We start from the raw sequence: 18212 nt of genomic DNA, 5'->3' as shown, positions 1-18212 counted from the left end.
CCTGGTCATTTTTAAAAAATTTTTTTATTGTTATGTTAATCATCATATATTACATCATTAGTTTTTGATGTAGTGTTCCATGATTCATTGTTTGTGCATAACACCCAGTGCTCCATGCAGAATGTGCCCTCTTTAATACCCATCACCAGGCTACCCCATCCCCCTACCCTCCTCCCCTCTAGAACCCTCAGTTTGTTTTTCAGAGTCCATCGTCTCTCATGGTTCATCTCCCCCTCTGACATACTCCCCTTCAATTCTTCCCCTCCTGCTATCTTCTTTTTCTTTTTTCTTAACATATGTTGCATTATTTGTTTCAGAGGTACAGATCTGTGATTCAACAGTCTTGCACAATTCACAGCGCTCACCATAGCACATACGCTCCCCAATGTCCATCACCCAGCCACCCCATCCCTCCCACCCCCCACCACTCCAGCAACACTCAGTTTGTTTCCTGAGATTAAGAATTTCTCATATCAGTGAGGTCCTATGATACATGTCTTTCTCTGATTGACTTATTTCACTCAGCATAACACCCTCCAGTTCCATCCATGTCGTTGTCCTGGTCATTTTTAAAAAAATATTTTATTTATTTATTTGACAGATAGCAAGAGAGCACAAGCAGGGGGAGCGGCAGGCAGAGGGAGAGGGAGAAGCAGGCTACCCGCTGATTAAGGATCCTCATGCAGGGCTCGATTCCAGGACTCTGGGATCATGACCTGCGCCAAAGGCAGATGCTTAACCAACTGAGCCAACCCAAGTCATTTTTAATTCTTTGTTCTTCTATATATAAAAAAAATTGGAATTAGTGTATCAAGTTTCACGAAAAGCCTTGTGAAGATTTGAAACAAAATCAACTTTATTGAGATATAGCTTTCATATGATAAAGTGCATTTGTAGAACAATTCCATCACTCTTGTGCTCCTTTGTGTTCCTCTTTCTAGCCTATTCATAAATCATAAGTTCTACCCCCATTCCTAGTTAACCACTAACCTACTTTCTGTTTTTATCTTTAGTAAGCTTCATGTAAATGGAATCATATTGTATGTACTCTTTTGTGTCTGGCTTCTTTTGATCAGTATAATGTTTTTGAGGTTCATCCATCATGTATATCAATAGTTAATTCTTTTTTCCTTCCTAAATAGTGTTTTATTGTATCGTTGCACCACGTTTGTTTATCTGTTCATTGGTTGCTTTTGGGTTGTTTCTAGTTTCAGGCTCTTATTATTAAATCTGCTATGAACATTCATGTAAAAATCTTCATGTGAACATATGTTTTCATCCCATCTAGGAGCAGAATTGTTGGGTAATATAGTCAGGTATATTTAACCTTATAAGAACTTGCCACACTATTTTCCAAAGTGACTATGCCATTTTGTTTTTCCACTTGTTATATCTACACCTGGTGTTGCTGGCATTTTTACTTTTGGCCATTCTCATGGTGTGTAGTAGTATCTCATTATGTTTTAACTTGCATTTCTTTGATGACCAATGACATCATGCATCTTTTCATGTGCCTGTTGGCCATCTATACATCATTTTTTTTTTAGATTTTTTATTTATTTATTTGACAGAGAGAGAACAGTGAGATAGGGAACACAAGTGGGGGTAGTGGGAGGGGGAGAAGCAGGCTTCCCGCGGAGCAGGATCCTGGGATCATGACCTCAGCCAAAGGCAGACGCTTAACGACTGAGCCACCCAGGCGCCCCTCTGTACAGCTTTTTTTGGTTAAGTGTTCATTTAGATCTTTTGCTCATTCTTAAATTGAGTTATTTGTCTTATCCTTAAATTTTAAAAATTCTCTATATAATCTGGGTTGTTTGTGAAGGATAGGACCTTGGAGAAAAGCTTTTTGAGTTAATTTCTAGTCTGACCACCTATGTGTGAGAAGTGAAATGAAGCAGAGATGACACAGACCTCAGTATTTGATCACCATTATTTATTATTATTAATGCAATCCAGTTATTTAGATCCAAAGACTTGAAACAAATACATTATAGTAAAACCAATGAACTATATAGCAGTGGCAGATAGTCTTCCTTTCCATCTGGGCACAAATGATATTTTCCTATGTGGGAAGACCAAAGTAGTTGGAGACATTGTATTTCCATGCTATTGCTCTTCTTTTTTAAATTTTTTATTGTTATATTAATCACCATACATTACATCATTAGTTTTTGATGTAGTGTTCCATGATTCATTGTTTATGTATAACACCCAGTGCTCCATGCAGAATGTGCCCTCTTTAATACCCATCACCAGGCTAACCCATCCCCCCTCCCCCCCCCAGAACCCTCAGTTTGTTTTTCAGAGTCCATCGTCTCTCATGGTTCGTCTCCCCCTCCGATTTCCCCCCCTTCATTTTTCCCCTCCTGCTATCTTCTTCTTCTTCTTCTTCTTCTTCTTCTTCTTCTTTTTTAAACATATATTGTATTATTTGTTTCAGAGGTAGAGGTCTGTGATTCAACAGTCTTGCACAATTCACAGTGCTCACCATTTGCTCTTCCTTTTTTAACCTGGGGCAAATTCTTAGGAGCAGGGGGCAAGAACTTTCTTGCTGAAACCAAGTTAGAGTCCACATTTGGATCCTTTAATCCTGAAACGTCCATCCCTGCTCTTTAAGAAAGAATGCTCTTCCTCACTGGCAAGGGAGAAATTCCTGGGGCCACTTTTTAAATGCTACTTGTTAACTTACTGATTAAAGATTTACCCAAGAATAGGGTCTTGGTGGTTTTGATAAGTAAGGAGACAATCAATGCTGCATTTTTGCTTTTAGAATATTCCCCATTCTGTCACTGTCCAATGTGGGGGATACCACAATTATGGTCCATATTGCTATAAGAGAGGCTTTGGCCCCAGAACTGGTAATGCATTTCTAATACTTTGTTCTTTAGACTTAAGATGAAAGCTTTAGTAATGAGCTCTCAAAAAGATACCTCAACTAAACCCCATGCTTCTCATATGCTTTGTATTATTCTTTCAAAGTGACTCCCGCACATAATTTGTTCAACTCAGTGTTTCCTAACAAAATGCCCACATACCCTACATTCTTCTGAGGGATTAATAACAAGGAATAGAGTACATGTTTAGAAGAAGAAATAGATATACCCACTTTTAAAAGCAGTTTTATAATGGATTGCTTATCTGTAACAGTTTTGCAGTTCTTAAATGGCTACTTGAATTAATTTCACTTCTGTTTATTCATCCTTAGAATTGGCACCTCTGCTCTTGGATGTACTCATAGAGTGGCGTGCTGCTAGGGAAACTCTGGGAACTTGGGCCGGTACTTCCCCTTGCACAATTATCTCCTCCTCTCTTACAACAATAGTCACCTTGTCTATTACCCTCCTTGCAAATTAACAATGTATTTGCAGTGTTGGATCTAGACTGTCCATAGGAGGGTGTAAATTGTCCAGAGCCACAACTTGAGGAGCTTTCTACTTGTCTATAACTGCATCTTGATTGCCCTTCATTACAATTTGAATGGATACAGTCAGATTCCCATTGACCTTGGCTCCATCCTTGGCTTTGTTGCCTACATGTTCTTGATTGTCCATGAATACTGTCATATCCATCAGGCCCACTACCTGGTAGGCCATAACTCCTACCTCTTTCTTTTTGGCCACACTCTAACCATTCCTGGCTATTGCTTCTTGATTGATTAGGGATTGAGTGCATTTTGGGTCTGCTGTACTCATGAGTTCCACTTGATCTTGACCTACATCTCCCTTGTGTTTCATGTTGCTCATAGCTAGAACACTGACCAGATTCAGAACCACATTGCCCAGAGCTAGATGAGTGACATGAACCAGATCTGTACTGTTTAGAGCCAGAATACTGACCAGATCCAGAACCACATTGTCCAGAGGTAGATGAGTGACATGAGCCATATCCATATTGCTTAGAGCTAGAACACTGACCAAATCTAGAACCACACTGCTCAGAGCTAGATGAATGGCATGGGCCAGACCCATATTGTTCAGAACTAGAACACTGACCTGAGCCAGACACATGTCGGCTATGGCTAGAAGATCTACTTGAGCCAGACCTGTGTCGGCCATAGCTAGAAGACTGACCTGATCCAGACCCATGTTGCCCAGAGCTTGAAGAATGACCTGATCCAGACCGATGTTGGCCATAGCCAGAAGACTGACCTGATCCAGACCCATGCTGGCCATAGCTAGAATACGGACTGGATCTAGACTCATGTTGCCCAAAGCCAGAAGACTGACCTGATCCAGACTCATGATAACCATTTCTAGAGGACTGACCTGAGCCAGATCTATGTTGGCCATGGCTAGAAGACTGGCCTGACCCAGATTCATGTTGAGTGCAGCTTGATGTCTGTCCTGAAGCAGAACCGTATTGTCCATAGCTAGAGGATTGACCTGAGCCAGAACCATACTGACCATGGCCAGAAGACTGTCCTGATCCAGACCTATGGTGATCATAGCTAGAAGATTGACCTGATCCAGACCCATGTTGCCCAAAGCCAGAAGACTGGGCTGATCCAGACCCATGTTGCCCAAAGCCAGAAGACTGACCTGAGCCAGACGTATGTTGCCCAAAGACAGAAGACTGACTAGATCCAGACTCATGTTGCCCAAAGCCAGAAGACTGACCTGAGCCAGACCCATGTTGTCCAAGGCCAGAAGACTGACCTGAGCCAGATCCATGTTGGCTATAACTAGAAGACTGACCAGATCCAGACCCATGTTGCCCAAAGCCAGAAGACTGACCAGATCCAGACCCATGTTGCCCAAAGCCAGAAGACTGACCTGAGCCAGATGTATGTTGCCCAAAGCCAGAAGACTGACCTGAGCAAGACCCATGTTGCCCAAGGCCAGAAGACTGACCTGAGCCAGATCCATGTTGGCTATAACTAGAAGACTGACCAGATCCAGACCCATGTTGCCCAAAACCAGAAGACTGACCAGATCCAGACCCATTTTGGCCATAACTAGAAGACTGACTGGATCCAGACCCATGTTGCCCAAAGCCAGAAGACTGACCTAAGCCAGACCCATGTTGGCCATAACTAGAAGACTGATTGGATCCAGACCCATGTTGCTCAAAGCCAGAAGACTGACCAGATCCAGACCCATGTTGCCCAAAGCCAGAAGACTGACCAGATCCAGACCCATGTTGCCCAAAGCCAGAAGACTGACCTGAGCCAGATGTATGTTGCGCAAAGCCAGAAGACTGACCTGAGCAAGACCCATGTTGCCCAAGGCCAGAAGACTGACCTGAGCCAGATCCATGTTGGCTATAACTAGAAGACTGACCAGATCCAGACCCATGTTGCCCAAAACCAGAAGACTGACCAGATCCAGACCCATGTTGGCCATAACTAGAAGACTGACTGGATTCAGACCCATGTTGCCCAAAGCCAGAAGACTGACCTAAGCCAGACCCATGTTGGCCATAACTAGAAGACTGATTGGATCCAGACCCATGTTGCTCAAAGCCAGAAGACTGACCAGATCCAGACCCATGTTGCTCAAAGCCAGAAGACTGACCTAAGCCAGATGTATGTTGCCCAAAGCCAGAAGACTGACTAGATCCAGACTCATGTTGCCCAAAGCCAGAAGACTGACCTGAACCAGATCCGTGTTGCCCAAAGCCAGAAGACTGACCTGAGCTAGACCTATGCTGACCATAGTTAGAAGACTGACTGGATCCAGACCCATGTTGGCCATAGCCAGAAGACTGACCTGATCCAGACCCATGCTGGCCATAGCTAGAATACTGACTGCATCCAGACTCATGTTGCCCACAGCCAAAAGACTGACCTGAGCCAGACCCATGTTGGCCATAACTACAAGACTGATTGGATCCAGACCCATGTTGCCCAAAGCCAGAAGACTGACCTGATGAGCAAGACCCATGTTGCCCAAGGCCAGAAGACTGACCTGAGCCAGATCCATGTTGGCTATAACTAGAAGACTGACCAGATCCAGACCCATGTTGCCCAAAACCAGAAGACTGACCAGATCCAGACCCATGTTGGCCATAACTAGAAGACTGACTGGATCCAGACCCATGTTGCCCAAAGCCAGAAGACTGACCTAAGCCAGACCCATGTTGGCCATAACTAGAAGACTGATTGGATCCAGACCCATGTTGCCCAAAGCCAGAAGACTGACCATATCCAGACCCATGTTGCTCAAAGCCAGAAGACTGACCAGATCCAGACCCATGTTGCCCAAAGCCAGAAGACTGACCTGAGCCAGACGTATGTTGCCCAAAGCCAGAAGACTGACTAGATCCAGACTCATGTTGCCCAAAGCCAGAAGACTGACCTGAACCAGATCCGTGTTGCCCAAAGCCAGAAGACTGACCTGAGCCAGACCTATGCTGACCATAGTTAGAAGACTGACTGGATCCAGACCCATGTTGGCCATAGCCAGAAGACTGACCTGATCCAGACCCATGCTGGCCATAGCTAGAATACTGACTGCATCCAGACTCATGTTGCCCACAGCCAGAAGACTGACCTGATCCAGACTCATGATAACCGTATCTAGAGGACTGACCTGAGCCAGATCTATGTAGGCCATGGCTGGAAGACTGACCTGATCCAGATTCATGTTGACCACAGCTTGATGTCTGTCCTGAAGCAGAACCGTATTGTCCATAGCTAGAGGATTGACCTGAGCCAGAACCATACTGACCATGGCCAGAAGACTGTCCTGATCCAGACCTATGGTGACCATAGCTAGAAGATTGACCTGATCCAGACCCATGTTGCCCAAAGCCAGAAGATTGACCTGATCCAGACCCTTGATGGCCATAGCTAGAAGACTGACCAGATCCAGATTCATGATAACCATATCTAGAGGACTGTCCTGATCCAGATGCATGTTGACCACAGCTTGATGACTGTCCAGAAGCAGAACCGTGTTGTCCATAGCTAGAAGATTGACCATATCCAGATTCATGCTGTCCAGAGCTTGATGACTGACTTAAGCCAGATCCATGCTCAGTGCCAGAGGACTCTCCTGAGCTAGACTCATGTTGCCCAAAGCCATAAGACTGACCTGAGCTAGGCCCATGTTGCCCCAAACCAGAAGATTGGCTTGATCCAGATCTATGCTGATCATATCCAGAAGACTGACCAGAGCCATATTTGTGTTGATCATAGCCAGAAGACTGGCCTGAGCCACACTTATGTTGGCCATAGCTAGAGGACTGTCCTGATCCAGATGCATGTTGACCACAGCTTGATGACTGTCCAGAAGCAGAACCATGTTGTCTATAGCTAGAGGATTGACCATATCCAGATTTATGCTGTCCAGAACTTGATGATTGACCTGAGCCAGATCCATGCTCAGTGCCAGAAGACTCTCCTGAGCTAGACTCATGTTGCCCAAAGCCAGAAGACTGACCTGATCCAGACCCGTGATGACCATTTCTAGAGGACTGACCTAAGCCAGATCTGTGTCGTCCATAGCCAGAAGGCTGGCCTGATCCAGACCTATGTTGGCTGTGGCTAGAAGACTGACTTGATCCTGACCCATGTTGCCCAAAGCCAGAAGACTGGCCTGTTCCAGATCCATGTTGCCTGGGGCTAGAAGATCGACTTGAGCCAGACCTGTGTTTTCCGTAGCTAGAAGACTCTCTTGCGCCAGACCCATGTTGGCTGTGGCCAGAAGATTGACTTGAGCCAGACCTATGTCGTCCATAGCGAGAAGACTCCCCTGAGCTGGACCCGTGTTGGCTATGGCTATAAGATTGACTTGAGCCAGATCCATAGTGTCCACAGCTTGATGACTGTCCTGAGGTAGAACTGTTTTGTCCATAACTAGAAGATTGACCTAAGCCAGACCCATGTTGCCCAAAGCCAGAAGATTGATATGATCCAGATCTATGTTGTTCATAGCCAGAGGACTGACCTGATCTAAATCCATGTTGTCCACAGCTTGATGACTCACCTAAACTGGATCTTGAGCTAGACTCATGGTATTTCTCACTAGAAGACTGATTAGAACCAGGTCCATATTTTCCATAATTAGAGGACTGGCCTGACACAGAGCCATGATTTTTTCTTCCATAACCTCCTGACTGATGACTAGGGTTGCTGCTATGTTTTCTCTGAGTAGAGGACTCATAGGAGCTTGATTGATTTTTGCCATTGCTTATGGACTGGCCTGATTCAGACCCATATCCCTCATAGCTTGAAGACTGTTTTTGTTGTCTACTAAGTCCTGATTGACCGCTTGAATTGGATCTATGTTGCCTCTGACCAGAAGAATGACTCTCAGACCTCTCTTGTTGATGAGAGCCATGCCTGTTTTTCTTACTGTCTTTGAAGTGGCCTGAACTTGACTCTCTCCTTCTTTCCCCAGAGCTTTGCCTATGCTCTGAACTAGATAAGCCTCCTTGATGCTCTCTTTCTCTGGTGCTGGACCCAGACCTGTGTTTAATGCTTCTTCTGGAGCCCCTGGAATAGGAATTATTCTCTCCTGTACTTGACCTTGAATGACTTTGCCTTTTGTCCTCTTCTGTTTCACTTTGTTCCTCTTGGTGCTGGTGATGGTGGTCTCTCTGCTTTGACCCTGAAGCTTGGCAGTAATCTTTGCCGATGATTTTATTACAAGCCTGAGCCAGTTTAAATATCATCAGAAGATACTCAATAAAATCCACTTTCTTGTCATGGTCTTGATCCAGATTTTGCATGATGATATCTATAGTGTCTGGATCATCTGGATTCTGTATAGGAACAAGGTACAAGGGGCAGCTATGTCACTATGGACTACATACCCAGCTAACCATTTGAAAGAAGATTGTAGAAATGTGAAGTTTGGCTTACTTAGGTGGAGCTCAGCCACCTAGTCCTTTAGGCAGGACTGCTCTATCTTGAGCAGAAAGAAAGAAAGAAAGAAATATGTAATGAACAATGCAGTGAGAAATTGTTAGAAGATGCAAATGGAAGATGTTAGGGAACAAGGAAATCGATTATATTTTGTAAGAAATAGGTCAGATATGATTAGCTAATTTATAAATAGGAATTTTAAAAAATGAAAAAAGAATAGGTCAGATATGATTAGCATAATTATATATGACTTTTAAATTTTCCTAGCTATTATCATTAATTCATTTAACAAAGATTTATTGTGCACCTACTATCTGCTTAGCATTGAGTTAGGTACAGGGGATAAAGCAGTGAACAAGTTTGTTTTATGACAAAATGGAAGTTAAAGTTTAGTGGCACAGACACACAAACTTAAAATTACAGTGTATTGTGATAATGTTTCTGAAAGTATACCACAGGAGAACCAGTGGGGGTTCATGGAAGGTTAATGGGAGAAAGTGATGTATTTTGAAGTATGGGTTAGACTTAGCCAAAGGAAGGGGTAGGAAAGGAGGGAGAGAGGGCAAAAGATTGTTCCAGGCAGAAGGAACAATATGAACAAAGCTGGAGGTTAGAGGATGTATGGCTCATATGAAGAACTGAAAGAAATTCAGGATTATTAAATTTTGAGTCTCAATAGTCAAGAGATATTGCTGGAGAAACAGAGATCAGATCATGCCTTCTAAGTTGTGTAAAGGAACTTTGGACTTTATTTATTTTAAAGGCTGTGAGCTTTGGGGGCACCTGGGTGGCTCAGTTGGTTAAGCATCTGACTCTTGGTTTCAGCTCAGGTCATGATCTCAGGGTTGTGAGATGGAGCCCAGCCCCTCTCTCCTTTCCCCCCTACCCCCTGGCGTAAGCACTCTCTCTCTCTGTCAAAAAAAAAAAGGTGGGAGCTTTTGAAGGATTTTGAATTGAGCTGTGAAAAGATTAGATTTACACTTATGGCTGAGATTAGAAATAGAAGGTGGCCTGAGCTAGAGGACTGGCAATAGTGATGGAGAGAAATGGGCTGTTTTGAGAGACTATTGATGAATTAGATGGAGGGTGGAGGATGGAGGTGCTTGCTGAGAGAAGAAGCCATGAATGGAACCAGATTTCTGCCTTGGGCAAATAGGAGGATAGAGTTTGGAGGGAAAATGGTTTCATATCTGACACACTGAATTACACCCTTAGGAGTCCAAATAAGAAACATTTAGTAGGCAGCTGAATATAATGAATTGACAATCAAGAGCTAGATCTAAGCTCCCAAATATTTATTTTCAGAGCTGACGTTTTAAGATGGTGGTCACGATATTTTATGATTTAGGAGTAAGATGCTAACTTCCTGAACTGAGGACTTGTAGTGTCACAGTCTCAGAAATGGGCAGTGGTCAGGATGTTCTGGGCTGAAGAACTACAAATAAAGGAAAGAAGATGCACTTTACGTACTTTTTTCCCCCTGAGAACCATCTTAATTTTTTATTCCATAAGAATTACTCACACAGATAGGACATTATATAATCTATGGATTTTGTCTGTTCAGTAGGATCACATCCCTTGGTCATGTTTTGGAAACCATGTGTGTCAACTTTTGATCATATTTCAAGCCTTTACCAAACCCTGTTCTCTATCACCAAGTAGAGAGAGTCCTATAGGAGTTTGACACATGTGACAAAAAGGTACAAAGGGGTGAAAAAGAGAATTGCAGCTGTCTTCAGTCCTGACCTGGAGTTCTTACCTTCAGAATTTGATGAAACTCATTTTCCAAAAGTTCTTTCAGTTCTGCCTTGTTCAACATGTCACAATCCCCATCCTGGGTGGCATATTGGTAGAAAAGCTCAATGACAGTGACGATACTTTTTAGGAGTTTAGGCATTTTTTTGTAAATTTAACCTAAAGGAAAAAAAGGAGAGAGACCCACCTTTTATTATTCCTTTTTCTTGCTTAAATACATAAATAGTTCCAGTCATTTGTAATATTTGTTCAGAATTAATCAAGCATGTTTAATTTCATCTTTTGAAATCAAGAACCAATCTAGAGTTGAAAGACTTGTTCAAGCCATGTAGCAAGAGAGTGATGAAATTAGGAACAGAATCTATATCTCTTATTTTCATTCCTGAATGAATGTAGGAGCAAAGACTTTCTGTTTTGAGCTCCCCACCTCTACCAGGGATAATTTTATGAGCATTGTTCTGGAGCTAGAGAAATCCTGGGTATGCGAATCTACCCACTTCCTCAATTCCTCTCTAGGTGCCAACCATCACTGAAGAGGGACAGGTCTGTCATCCACATGGTATGTCTGACTCCAACCAAGGGATACCAGTGGCTAAGCTAGACCCTCAAAACTTGTAGGCCAGAGAAAGTACACAAAGTGGGCAACACAGGCCTAGGTGATATGGAGCTGGAGGCAGGTGTTATCGGGCCCACTTCTGTTTTCATTCTACAAACAGGGACTGACTCTCAGGCTTTACTGATTATACAACAGAGAGAAAAAGCTCAGTAGTTCAGGAAGCAACCTGCCTAGTGATCATTAAAGCCCCATGATCTTTAAGGAAATGACCCTGAAGAAAGAAGGTACTATCATTCCCAGTCATCTCTTTATTTTCCTTCTCAATAAAGTTAAAATTATATCAAAGTCCCCAAGGTACATTAAAAAGAAGCCTGGTATCCAGTGCCTTTTTGCCTTAGAGCACATACTGGATTCTTGTAATTTGTAGCCCAAAGTACTCCTGTTCACTTACCTAGTTCACCAGAGAAACAAGTAGGATGAGACTGAAGCAGCTTACAGGGTGCTGCTAGTTGGGGAGAGTGGCCTTTTTATAGGGGAAATAATGGTCCATCTTAGGGAGGAGCTCCTCTTTGAGATGTTCTGATTCACTTCCAAATAAGCCCAGCTCCACCTCCACCTCCATCTCCACCTCCCAGCTGTTTGCCTTCTTACTTCCTTACATGTTCACCTGAGATTGCATTAGCAGTTCCCAAATCTGGGCTAGTATCAGCCCCACCTGCCAGAGTCTCTGGACACTGCAGAAAGACCTCTTTGCATATTCAACAAAGTATCTAGCATAATGCATTGATAACCAATTATATGGACTTTAATTGAAGTTGAATGGAATGTGTGCAGGAATATCAGGGACCGAATGTCCAAGAATCATGGAATCTGATGTTTAAAAGGGACCTTAAGGATCATCCAGTCAAACTCTCTCATTTTGAGCTACATTTTCTTGTATGGATTTCCAGCCAAAGTATCATCCATGATATTATTACCCATGATATTATTACCATTCCTTTTGAATCGATAATGACTGTAGAGCCCTTCTTGTCTCTTTACTTAATCTTATTTACTATACCTTAGTGGCCATTCCTCAATGTAGCTTTCATTTTAACCACTATATAACCTTAGAAAGAAATCCATGTTCTTTAGCATGGTATCCAAGGTATTTCATGATCTGGACTGTGGCTTCTCTCCCTGTTCTTTATGCTTTACCAGTAATTAATTACTTAAGCCTTCCTGAATATACCATCCTATTTCATGTTTTTTCTTGGAATATCTTTCCTCATTATCTGCCTAGTGAACAGCAGTTCATTTTCATTTTTCAAAATCTACTTTAGACATCCTGGAGGAAATACTTCTTGAATTACTCAAGAGAGTTATAATTGTGTACCTTATTCATAGTTTTATTGTAGTATCAATCATTCTATATTATAAAATCTTTTAAAATTGTTTTACTATTGTAATTGTTTAATATAAAAAATTACAAAATACAGATAAGCAAAGCAAAGCAAATGAAATAACCTTACTACCCAGAAATAGCTACAACAGTAGTTATTTGGTGTATATCCTTTCTTACCAGTGGATGTGTATGCACACCATATGTATCTGTCTATGTGTTTATATCACTTCTATCCTGTGAGTTCCTTGAGAATAGGGAATGGGCATTATTATTACCTATATCACTGGGGGACACAGCACATTGCTTGGCACGTAAAAGTTCCTAGTAAATGTTTGTCAAATTGAATTGAAAGAAGAGTGAGGGTCATGACTATAGTACTTGGCATTGACCAACTTCTACTTTTTCATAGGATTGGGGTCTACCCTCTCTATTGCCATCTTTACCTCAGAGGACATGATTTCACCTAAATAGAAACTGAATCTTAACATTGGGAATCAACAAGTGGCTTTCTGCTTATCCCTGCGACCTTACTCTGCATTTCATCCATTGTGAATTGTATGTATAGCACGAATGTTACTGAAGCTGGGTGAAGTCACATAGCCTTGAAGCTTGTGCAATATAGTCATTAGGATTTGGGAAGGAGTGGTAGCAACTATTAGTAAATGATAAATTGCATGATTCCAAATTCAACCATTATGACACTCAGAGGGCTGCAGAGTCAGTATCCATTCTGTGGCTGTGTTTCCTCTGGATGCCTAATTTGGGCCAGATTGTCATGCTTCTGTCAGAGGAGGGAGCTTTTTGAAGGTGTGACTGAGACTGTGGGAATGGAGGGGAGGTAGAATTTTCTGAGTGAAGACTAATTTCCTGTAGGAAACAGTTGTTGCCACAGAGGGAAGAGGGGGTTGCTGGTAAAGACTATTCCAGGTGAAACATGCTCTTGGAGCCAGTGTTCTCCTAAATGAGGGGTTAGCACAATTTTTCTGTAAAGGGCCAGATAGTGTATCTTTTAGGCTTTGTGGGACAGTCTTTTTTGCAGCTACTCAGCTGTGCTCTGGTAGCATGAAAGCATTCATAGATGATGTGTAAACAGATAAGCATACCTGTGTTTCAGTAAAACTTATTTATTGACACTGAATTATTGACAATTTAAATTTCTTTTTTTATTAACATATAATGTATTATTTATTTCAGGGGTACAGATCTGTGATTCATCAGTCTTACATAATTCACAGCGCTCACCCTAGTACATACCCTCCCCAATGTCCATCACCCAGCCACCCCATCCCTCCCACCCCCTCCACTCCAGCAATCCTCAGTTTGTTTCCTGAGATTAAGAGTCTCTTATGGTTTGTCTCCCTCTCTGGTTTCGTCTTGTTTCATTTTTCCCTCCCTTCCCCTATAATCCTCTGTCTTGTTTCTCAAATTCCACATATCAATGAGATCATATGATAGGCAATTTAAATTTCTTACTTTCACATGTCACAATGGATGAATGTGAATCCTGACCCTCCTCTGCATTTGCTTGTCAGGAAGATTCCCCAGGAGAGGAGAGTCTCAGAGGGAAGAGAAGGGCTGGGAAGTGTGGCGCAGCAGAACCATGAATTCCTGTGGGAGAGAGAAGTGTGCAGGTCTGTTTGTGTCAGTGTGCATGAGGTGGTAGGTAAAGGGAACAGAACAAGGGACCTTTGTGCACTTGTGAAAGAGAGGTAAATTTTGACTTTATGTAAGGAAGTTTTAACCTCTGCATTGACTGAAAATGCATTGAGCTCTTTGCAAAGTAATTGAATTTATTGTGATGGGCATTAAAGATATTTCCATGTATCATAGAAACAGTTTTAACCCTTTCGGGCTACATTTTCTGAATATCCTCCAATGTCACTAACCAGAGATTTGTTGGGCTTTATTTCTGGGCTTCATGTCCTGAAAACAGGCATATTATTGTGTGTTTTGGCATCTTCATTCCCTTTTGAACATTACTAATGTAAGAGTTGGACTAGATTATCACAAAAATCCTTTCCCAAACAGAGAGTCATGATTTTACCAGAGTATGTACTCCACAGTAAAAGGGTGAGCATGAAGACTCCCTCCTCATAAGTCTGGTTCATGGTTTTCCCCTTGGAGATGACAGTGTTTGGGAAAAGAAATTTCTTTTTTTTTAATTTAATTTAATTTATTTATTTGACAGAGAGAGAGAGAGACAGTGAGAGAGGGAACACAAGCAGGGGGAGTGGGAGAGGGAAAGCAGGCTTCCCGCCGAGCAGGGAGCCCGATGAAGAGCTCCATACCAGGACCCTGGGATCATGACCCGAGCTGAAGGCAGACGAGACGCTTAATGACTGAGCCACCAGGCGCCCCAGGAAAAGAAATTTCTTATGCTATGTGCCACATTCTAGGTTTTTTAGTACCTCCGCATTTTGGCAGAAGAAAGAAAATTACGTTCCCCTTTATGCCAAGCACAGTGCTTTGCACACTTATGTTCATCATTTTATTAATCCTCACAACCACTATATGACGTAGGGTTCTTACCTCCATTTTGCAGATGATAAAACTGAGGCTCAGAGAAAATATGTAACTTGTTTTAAGTCACTTAGTTATTAAGTGGAAAAGATGGGATTCACACTCAAATCTGCTTCTTCCTAGGAATAGCCAGGGAATACGGGACTATTCATGTCTTAGAAAAGGCAGGGTTTGGGGGGCTGTTCTTGAAGAATAAAGTGTTTGACCTAAAACAACAACAAACAACAAGAAAAAACAACCAAGAATCACGGGGCGCCTGGGTGGCTCAGTCGTTAAGTGTCTGCCTTCGGCTCAGGTCCTGATCTCAGGGTCCTGGGATGGAACCCCGCATCGGGCTCCCTGCTCAGTGGGGAGCCTGCTTCTCCCTCTCCCTCTGCCTGCTGCTTCCCCTGTTTGTGCTCTCTCTCTCTGTGTGTGTCAAATAAATAAATAAAATCTTAAAACAAAACAAAAAAACAACCAAGAATCAAAACAGTGAAGTTCTCTTCCTGCCCCAGGGCACTCACTTTCACCCTTGTCCAGAAGGTAATGTTCTTATAGCACCATCTGCTGGGTCTTAGGAAAACTCTTTTCCTCCTTGCTCTTTCTTTACTCTTCTCTCACATCTCCCGTGCCTTTCCTGGCAATTCTTCATAGCTTAGTCTTTATGAATGAGGAAACTACATAAAAACCAGGGACATAACAAACAGAGAATGTTGATGCTCATGACTTTAGGTTAAGGGAAGTCAAAAGAAATTAGCTAAAACCGGTCGGTAGGCATTTCCCTCCATATTGTTCTTTCTAGGTATGGTCATTTTTCTCTTATCTGAAAAAATAAAAAAATAAATGTAATATAATTTTATAGCTTAGTATCTATTCTCTAGGGAGTGGGGCAGGCATGGTGATATATCTTTTAGCTCCAGCCCCAGGCCCTGGAACATACTCTGCTTGAGTATTGGTCTTCCTCTTCAGCTGTTTCTCTCTCTCCTGTTGGTATTTTCCCTTTGCTCCTCCAAGTTCTAAAAAATGCTTCAGATGCTGAGAACCCAGAGCTCATTCTTACTTGTATCCTCTTATTTATTCTGTCAATATCTTTCTCTAGTGTGTGTTCATCTCCTTAATTTGCCTTTTAATGCTCTTGTTGGCATGACCGTTCATAGTCTGTATCTCTTGTTGCGCCTACCTGAGGCTTTCTGCATGTAGATCTGGTCAATCATAGCAAGCAGTTGGAGGAGAGTGATGAAAGTGGTTCTCAAGGACCCTCCAAGTGTTATAAAGGTGATGCAGAACACCGGTTAGCATGGGTGATATTGGGGTGACAGCTGAGCTTCAGGTATGGGGAAGGAAGAGCTAAGATATAGAGCCCTTGGTTGTTGGGAGTCAGATATAGAGCCTTTGCCTGTGTGTGTGTGTGTGTGTGTGTGTGTGTGAGAGAGAGAGAGAGAGAGAGAGACAGAGACAGACAGAGAGAGAGAGAGAGAGGGAGGGATACTTTTTAAAACTTTTTATTTAAATTCTAGTTAGTTAACATATAGTGTAATATTAGTTTCAGGTGTACAATATGGTGATTCAACACTTCCATATATCACCTAGTGCTCATCACGACAAGTGCACTCCTTAATCCCCATCACCTATTTCACCCATCCCCCCACCCATCTCCCCTCTGGTAACCACCAGTGTGTTCTCTATAGTTAAGAGTCTGTTTCTGTTTCTTGGTTTCTCTCTCTCTCTTTTTCCAAGAGGGTTGGATACTTTAGTGTGAATGTGATGAGTATGACACTGATCAGGTCCTGTTTCCTTTTGACTTTCTCTCCTCCAGCTCTCTCTCTCATCATGGACTCTGCTGAAGCCATAGTACTTCCTTGTTATTCACCAAAACCTCCAGGCATACTCTTTCCTTAGGACTGTTTTCAGGAATGCTTTCCTCCCAAATATTCACTTCGTTTTAGCCTTTATGTCCTTCAAGTGCTTGTTCAAGTATCACCTTCCCTGACCACTCAATTTCGCATGTACTTCTAACGCACTGCATAGTCAGCTTATTTATTTTGCAGGGTTTTGAGTAGAGGAGAGACAAGATATAACTCACTGCTATGGTGATGCTTGACCATAGGGAGATGAGGTGAACAAGGAAGATCAGTTAGGTGAGAGGCAAGGGAATGGATGTAATCAAGGCTCCGGCTTGGATGACTGTGTGTATGGTGGTGTACACACTAGGAAAAGCAATAAAAGAGAAAGAGAAGGCTTGAGATGAGGGGAGTGATGATAAGTTGTCATCTAATTTATGTCCATCATCTAACTCTTTCCACTCCTTCATAACCTAACTCCTTAAAAGAGCACTGAGCACTCCCTGTCCTTCACCTTCCATTTACTCTTCAACACAATCTGATTTTTCTTTAACTCTTCAATTACAATCTGATTTTCACACCCTCTTTCAGGCTTTTTTGGGGGCTCTTCTTTCTTGGCCAGTGCTTAAATGTTTTTGTTCTCCAGAGCTCTGTCATTAGTTCTCTGCATTTTTGGACCAGTGTCCAGTCTTACCATTTATAAAGTTGGGTAATGGAGCAGGAAAGAGGCAAGACATATTGTTCACAAATTTTTATTGGCAATTTTTACGCATCTGCATAGTCTGAAACCAGAGACTTGGACGCTTGGTTTATAAACTCAAAGGAATTTCTGTCACAGTTATGTGATGATGCTGTAACACCTAATACATCTCCTTAAAGAGTCATGTGTAATATCAAAATTTGCAGAAACATTAGAACTTGAACTCTCATCTTTAACACTCTAATGAACCCCACACGACATTTTTAATAATATTATTAAAATTTAAACTTACACTGCTAACATATGCTAACTGAGGAGGACAAATACACACTATCCTTTAAAAGAAGATTAACACTAAGTAGAAAGATTAAAGTAGATTTACATATTTAAAGAAAAGGAGAGATAACTGTCCTCAAAAAGAAGTTTTTACAATAAATTCCTGTGCTTTATGTTTTTCTTCTCATGTCTTCATTTAGTTCCTCTTCTGTTGGTGTCTTAAGATAATGATCCTTTTGTTCGTGGATGTATTTATAAAGTGGAATGTTGGTACAAAAATAGTCAAATCCTGCTTTTTGCTTGCTTTCGTTGTTACCTGTTGTCTCAGAGCTGCCATCTTGATAAATATCCTCATCCTGTCGGTACCTTCCACTGTCCCTCAGCTG

At 42.2% G+C, this 18212-nt stretch overlaps 1 protein-coding gene across 1 annotated transcript; it reads right to left on the bottom strand.

The window, feature by feature from the left end:
- Positions 1-3434: 3434 nt before the first annotated feature.
- HRNR (hornerin) lies at positions 3435-10709 on the bottom strand. Its single transcript, XM_088022231.1, has 3 exons — positions 10572-10709; positions 3720-8709; positions 3435-3559 (listed from the first exon to the last, which is right to left on the bottom strand). The coding sequence occupies exons 1-3, from the start codon at positions 10707-10709 to the stop codon at positions 3435-3437; spliced, it is 5253 nt and encodes a 1750-aa protein (XP_087878357.1).
- Between the last annotated feature and the right edge of the window lie 7503 nt (positions 10710-18212).

This window comes from Eumetopias jubatus, unplaced genomic scaffold (assembly GCF_037043125.1).
Source record: "Eumetopias jubatus isolate StellerSeaLion01/CBP00866 unplaced genomic scaffold, mEumJub1_p1.0 scaffold_4, whole genome shotgun sequence".
In the NCBI taxonomy this organism is placed as follows: domain Eukaryota; kingdom Metazoa; phylum Chordata; class Mammalia; order Carnivora; family Otariidae; genus Eumetopias; species Eumetopias jubatus.
The sequence above is the reverse complement of the archived record's forward strand: the minus strand, read 5'-3'. Positions and strand labels throughout refer to the sequence as shown.

Coding starts and splice junctions, on each gene's coding strand:
- HRNR (XM_088022231.1), bottom strand. CDS start 10,709: ATGCCTAAACTCCTAAAAAGTATCGTCACTGTCATTGAGCTTTTCTAC. Junction 8,710..10,571: donor AGTTTCATCAAATTCTGAAG/GTAAGAACTCCA, acceptor GTTCCTATACAG/AATCCAGATGATCCAGACAC. Junction 3,560..3,719: donor ACATGAAACACAAGGGAGAT/GTAGGTCAAGAT, acceptor TGGATATGACAG/TATTCATGGACAATCAAGAA.